Genomic DNA, 6,000 nt, shown 5'->3' on the forward strand with positions numbered 1-6,000 from the left:
ATGTGGCATGCCCTTGTCAGAGTAAACCTGTCTGCTGGCAATGCTGGTTAGACAGAAGATCAAATACAAAGGCTCAAGCTGATGGGAGAAAATAGGTGGCATTGTGAGCAATGTGTAAAGAGGCTTCAGGGTGGTTTAGACAATTTGATTAGATGCGTGGTAGGTGCAGTGCAATATGGATAAGTGTGAAGTTGTTCATTTTAGGAGGAAAGGCAGAATGATGGTATTATTTAAATGACAATCAACTGTAAAGTTTTATGTACAAAGGGACGTCGGTGTTGTTATAAACCAGTACTGAGAGCAAGCATGCAGGTGCAGCGAGCAGTTAGGAAGGGCCTTCATTGCAAGTGGATCGAGTACATGAGAAAAGAAGTCTCACTGCATCTGTCTAGGAGCTTGGCAAGAACACACCTCAAGCACTGTCAAGTTTTGGTCCACTTGCCAAAGAAAAGATATATTTGCCACACAGGCAGTGACAGCAAAGGTTTACCAGACTGATCCCTGGGATGGCAGGTTTGTCATAGGAGGACAGATTGAGTTGACCAGTGGTGTGTCTCCATTGGGTTTTAGAAGAATGTGAGGGGATATCATTGAAACATTTAAAATTAAAACAGGGCTAGACAGACCGAATGGCAGGGTTCTGTAACAAGGGTTCTCAGGATATCTGGTGGGTCTTTTCAGACTCCAGTGAGGAGAAATTACTTCACTCAGAAGGTGGTGAACCTGTGACATTGTCCATCACTGAGCATACTTAAGCAAGAAATAAATTTCTGGAGGTTTTGGATGTCATGGGAGAAGGTGAGGGAATGGAAGAATGGCGATGCCATGACTATGTTGAATGGCAGGACAAGATCAATGAGCCAAACAGCCAACTCTTTGTATTTTCTATATCTTCTATCATCAGTTAGGGAGATGGTAGCTTTGTGTCAGAATCGGACATGAAAAGATGTTGTGTCACTGAACCCATACTCCAGAGACTCAGACTAATGCACTGGGGAGAGGGATTCAAATCCTACGATGCCTGGCAGTTGCATGGCACCAATGTTACTTGCCATTGGTCAGCTCAAGCCTGGATGGTATTCAGGTCTTGTTGAATATGGGCACTCCTTAATTGAAAGATAAAAGAAAGAACATTTAAAATAAAATAGAAAAAGGAGAATCATGGCAACTGCCGAGCACAGGATTTAGTTAATAAGTAGGAGGATTATGTAAATCACCAGAAGGAATCGTAAAAGTTAACATGAGAAATAAAGAAGGCAGAAGAGAATATTATCAAGCAATATTGAGTCCAAAAACATATTACAAACTTGTAGGTCACAATTTCCTTTTTGTAATTCTAGTGAATACCTTGTGCTGCTTTGCTGGGCTCCACAGACTGCTAATCACTTCCTGCACATTTCAGAAAGTCAGGAAGACCCGGTAACCTGACAAAGGAGACCGCAGACGCAGCAGCACATGGTGAGGGAGGAGGAAACAAAGTGAAGGCAGACAGAGATAATGCTGAGCAGAGAGATGCCTTGGCTGTGTGTCAGGGTGGAAAGGGGAGGACATGATGAATATCAGGGATTGTCATATCAAAGAAAGTTTCAGCAGAGCCCCTCACACCGAGGTAAAGGGCCATGGCAAGGAGGGAGTCTGAGATACAACTGTCAACACACAATGAAGGGATCAGCTGACTGCAAATGGAGAAAGCACATCCACCCAGGTCCCATGATCATTTACCATTTTAACTGTCCTGGCAACAATAACAGAATTCCAAAGGTATGGCTTAAAGTGTCATCATTTCTATTGTTATTATTCCAGCTGAGGGTAATTCTCAACAAGAAGCGCTTGAGAGATCATATATTTAACTTTTTATTGGTTAACATGATAGTTAGTCACTGAAACATATTCACATGAGGCTACAAACATCCTTTAAGGACAAAACACAACGTTATTACTTGAAATAATAAGAAAACTACGTACGTAAACAGTTAGAAAGATTTTAACACAAATATCAAAGCTTCAACACTATCCATGACACAGACTCAATCTCAAACAGAAAGCACTATTTCAGCTTTTAAATCCTTAACTTAAATAAACGTGTCCAATTTCTCTTTCTTGAAACCATACAGACAATTTCAAAAATCCTTTCTGAGTTCAATGGCATGATCCTTTCAAAATTGTAATGACCTAAACTTTCTCAGTTCTAATGACTTCAAGATTTGTCTGTAAGTTCTCCTGGGAAGCTGCTTAGGCGAGCAATCAGTCCTGCTGAGGGGACTAGTCCCCCGAATAGACCTGGAAATATCCTTTCAGGAGGACATCACCAGAACTATAGGGATGGTACAAACCAGAGTAGCTGGGAAACGGGAACCTGGGCAGAAAACACAAGAAAGCAAAACAATGTTCAAAATTAAAGCTGGAAATGTAGCAACCAAAAGGCAAAGGAAGCAAGACCCAGCAGCAAATAGGACCATAGTGCAGACTGAGGGTAAAAATGGCTAAAAGGGGAATGGAATATTTTCAATAAGAGATGAACTGACTGTACCCATATTTGTAAATAGGTAATTACAGAGTCATAGCTGCATTGTGACCAGAACTAAGAACTGAATATCTAAAGGTGCTAAATATTTAGGAAAGACATATAGAAAACAAATGACAGGTGATGCATTGTTAGCAAAGGATAAAACCAATACAATAGTGAGAAAAGGTGTCAGCTCCGAAAATCTAGACACAGAATTAGTCTGGATGCAGCCGAGAAGCAACTGAGTATTTGTCTATACGCCTTCAAACAGTAGTGATAAGGAAGGGGGCGGAATTAAAAATATGTTTAGACATGCATGCAACAAAGGTGTCCCGTAATCTGGGTGACGTTAATCTACCCATGGAACGGGCAAACCGCCCGTCCAAGAGTATGGCAGCAAATGAATTGCTTTAGAGTGCACAAGTTGGTCTCCTCACAGTGCATTGATGAATCAACTCGGGAACAGGCTAGCCTAAGTTTGGTACTACACAGCAAGATGGAGTTTGCTGATAATCTTGTTGTGTGAGGTCCTTTAAGGAAGGGCGATCATAACATGGAGAATTCTTCACTGGGATAGAAAGTAGTCCAACTCAAAGCCAGATTTCTAAATCCAAACAAACAAAAACTACAAGGAATGAGGTGTGAGATGGCTGGGATATGTTGGGTATTCTCATTAGAAGGCAGGGCAGTAAATAGACCATGGCTCATATTTAGAAAGATTGCATAGCCACAGTCACATATTCCCATTCTCTGGTGCAACAGAAAAAGGGAGCCAGCTATGGCTAACAAAATAAATTAATAAATCTATTAGGGTCAAAGAAGAATCGTATAAAGTTGATAGAAAAAAAAGCACATCTGAAGTTTGGGAACAGTTTGAAATTCAGCAAAAGAAATTGATTAAGACAGAAAAAATACAATATGATGGTATGCTTGCAAGGAACATAAAAGCAACTTTGCTAAGTGTGTAAAAGAAAATGAACATCAATGTAGGTCCCTTACAGTCTGAAACAGGGAACTGATAATGGACAACAAAACAGCAGTACAATTAAAGAATGTTACTAATTAACTTTTTACTGTAAAGTTTATTTTTGTTTGTTCAAAACAATGGAATCTTGTGACTGTATTCTCTTCGTAAACCCTGGGATCTTTTGACAAAATATTGGCAAGGAAAATTAAATCTCATGGTATCAGGCATGGATAGAGAAGTGCTTGGCAGACAGGAAGCAGAGAGTAGCAGGCAGTGATGGGGGGGTGCTGCAGGGTTCAGTGCTGGAAGCCCACCTGTTCACAATGTATATTAACCATTTGGACAAAAGAATTGAATGCAAAATCTCCAAATTTCCAGATACGTTAAGCTGGGTGGCAGTGTGTGCTGTCAGGAGGATGCTAAGAGGCTGCAGGGTGACTTGGACAGACTGGCTGAGTGGGCAAATGCAACATAATGTGGATAAACATGAGGTTATCTACTTTGGTCACAAAAACAGGAAGGCAGATTATCTGTCCTTGTCCTGCTGCAATGTTCCAGTGAAGCTCAACGCAAACTGGAGGAACAGTATCTCATCTTCCGACTCGGTACGTTACAGCCTGCCGGTCTCAACGCTGAATTCAACAACTTCAGATGATTATCCCATCTTGACCTCTCTGTTTCATTCTGCTCCGTAATTTGATTTCATTTATTTTATTTACCTTTTTAACGTTTTTTTCACTGTTCTGTACCACTTATTTCTTGACTGTCTCTCTTTCTCTCGCTCCCCACTCTCTCATCACCTTTCCCCTCTCCTCTTCCCCTTTGCTCCCCTTCTCCACGGTTTTCCATTTTGCCTCTGCTTCACCCTCCACCCCCACCCCCCCACCCCCCACCCGTCAGAGGCTGAGGGGTGACCTTATAGAGGTTTATAAAATCATCAGGGGCATGGATAGGGTAAATAGACAAAGTCTTTTCCCTGGGGTGGGGGAGTCCAGAACTAGAGAGCACAAGTTTAGGGTGAGAGGGGAAAGATATAAAAGGGACTTAAGGGGCAACAGAGGGTGGTGAGTGTACGGAACGAGCTGTCAGAGGAAGTGGTGGAGGCTGGTACACAATTGCATTATTTAAAAGGCAGATGAATAGGAAGGGTTTAGAGGGATATGGGCAAAGTGCTGGAAAATGGGACTGGATTAGGTTGGGATATCTGGTCAGCATGGACGAGTTGGACCGAAGGCTCTGTTTCCATGCTGTACATCTCTATGTCAGGGAGAAATTTCTTCACACAAGAGGATTGTGAATTTTGGGAATTCTACACTCCAGACAGCTGTGGGTGCTCAGTCAGAGTCCAATACATTTTTAGATGTTAATACAATGAAGGGCATTGTCAGAAAACAATGAGTTCAAGTAAAGATTTGGAAATAGAGTTGACATAAAGAATTGCCACAACCGTAATGAGTGGTGCAGCAGACTTGAGGAGGAGACAAAAAAAACCGTGCAGGCGCTGGAATCCGAGGTAGACAGTCAGGAGGATGGGAGAACACAGCAGGCCAGGCAGCATCAGGAGGTGGAGAAGTCAACGTTTCAGGTGTAACCCTAGTCTCGAGGGGCTTATGATGGCTAAGAAGATGTCAAATAGCTGTTCCTTAAATTAAATGCTGTTCAGCAGTAATTTCTAAACCAAAGTTGTCAAGAAAATTAAGGTGACAAGAGTACAAATGCAGAAAGCAATGATTCAAGTGTAAAAGAGCTGGGGAATGGGGGGTGTTGAAGGATTGGAATCCACATTAGTTACTGCTACTACCGCTATAGAGATATTTCTTAGAAAAGTAAATATAACATACATACAGCATTGAACTTTTGGAAATAAACCGGGCACACAACTCAATGTTTAGGGTTCTCCCCTGGATATCACAGCAGTCACACTCACCTTGCATCTCCACTAAAAAGTAGGTACGCTTATGCAGAATTTCACTATCCCGTGTAGGTTCAACTGCAGTCATTTCATAAAGGCCACTGTTTATTATATGTGAATTCTGCAGCAAGAGAGACCCAGTTTCAATGTTAAACTTCACTCTGTTTTCGAAATATGAACTGAATGCCACAATGTTACTATAAGATGTGTATTGCAGAATTATCTGCTCACGTTCCAGCCCCACATACCGCCAGGTAATCTGCAGGGTAGATTCATGCCTATAGGGTTGTAGCAAGACAGCGGTACCTGCAACACGGGTTATTTTGATTGGGTGAGGTGAAGTGTCCTTGTGTTCTGAAAGAAAACAGTGCGTTGAGATCAACATAAACTCAGATTTAAATAACATTTCACTGCACCTAAGTTATTTCAGAAGAGAAACTAACTGATATTTGTGTTTAATGAAAGGCTTCAGCCACACTGCACATAACAGCTTACATTTATAACAGCTTATCGAAAATAAAATGTCCTATGTTGCTTCACAATAGCATTATAAAAACAAAATATGACAGATGGACAAATGTTTGGCCAAGGTGATAGGAAGACGACCTTAAGGAA

General features: G+C 41.5%; 1 protein-coding gene across 1 annotated transcript in view; it reads right to left on the bottom strand.

Annotated features, from left to right (window-relative positions):
• Nucleotides 1-5,473, bottom strand: part of LOC132832916 (uncharacterized) — a 64,498-nt gene extending 59,025 nt beyond the window's left edge. Inside the window, exon 1 of the mRNA XM_060851155.1 lies at nucleotides 5,401-5,473. Coding sequence (XP_060707138.1) covers nucleotides 5,401-5,473 — 73 coding nt within the window. The remainder of the gene's footprint in view (nucleotides 1-5,400) is intronic.
• Between the last annotated feature and the right edge of the window lie 527 nt (nucleotides 5,474-6,000).

Source organism: Hemiscyllium ocellatum, chromosome 35 (assembly GCF_020745735.1).
Source record: "Hemiscyllium ocellatum isolate sHemOce1 chromosome 35, sHemOce1.pat.X.cur, whole genome shotgun sequence".
Taxonomy (NCBI): domain Eukaryota; kingdom Metazoa; phylum Chordata; class Chondrichthyes; order Orectolobiformes; family Hemiscylliidae; genus Hemiscyllium; species Hemiscyllium ocellatum.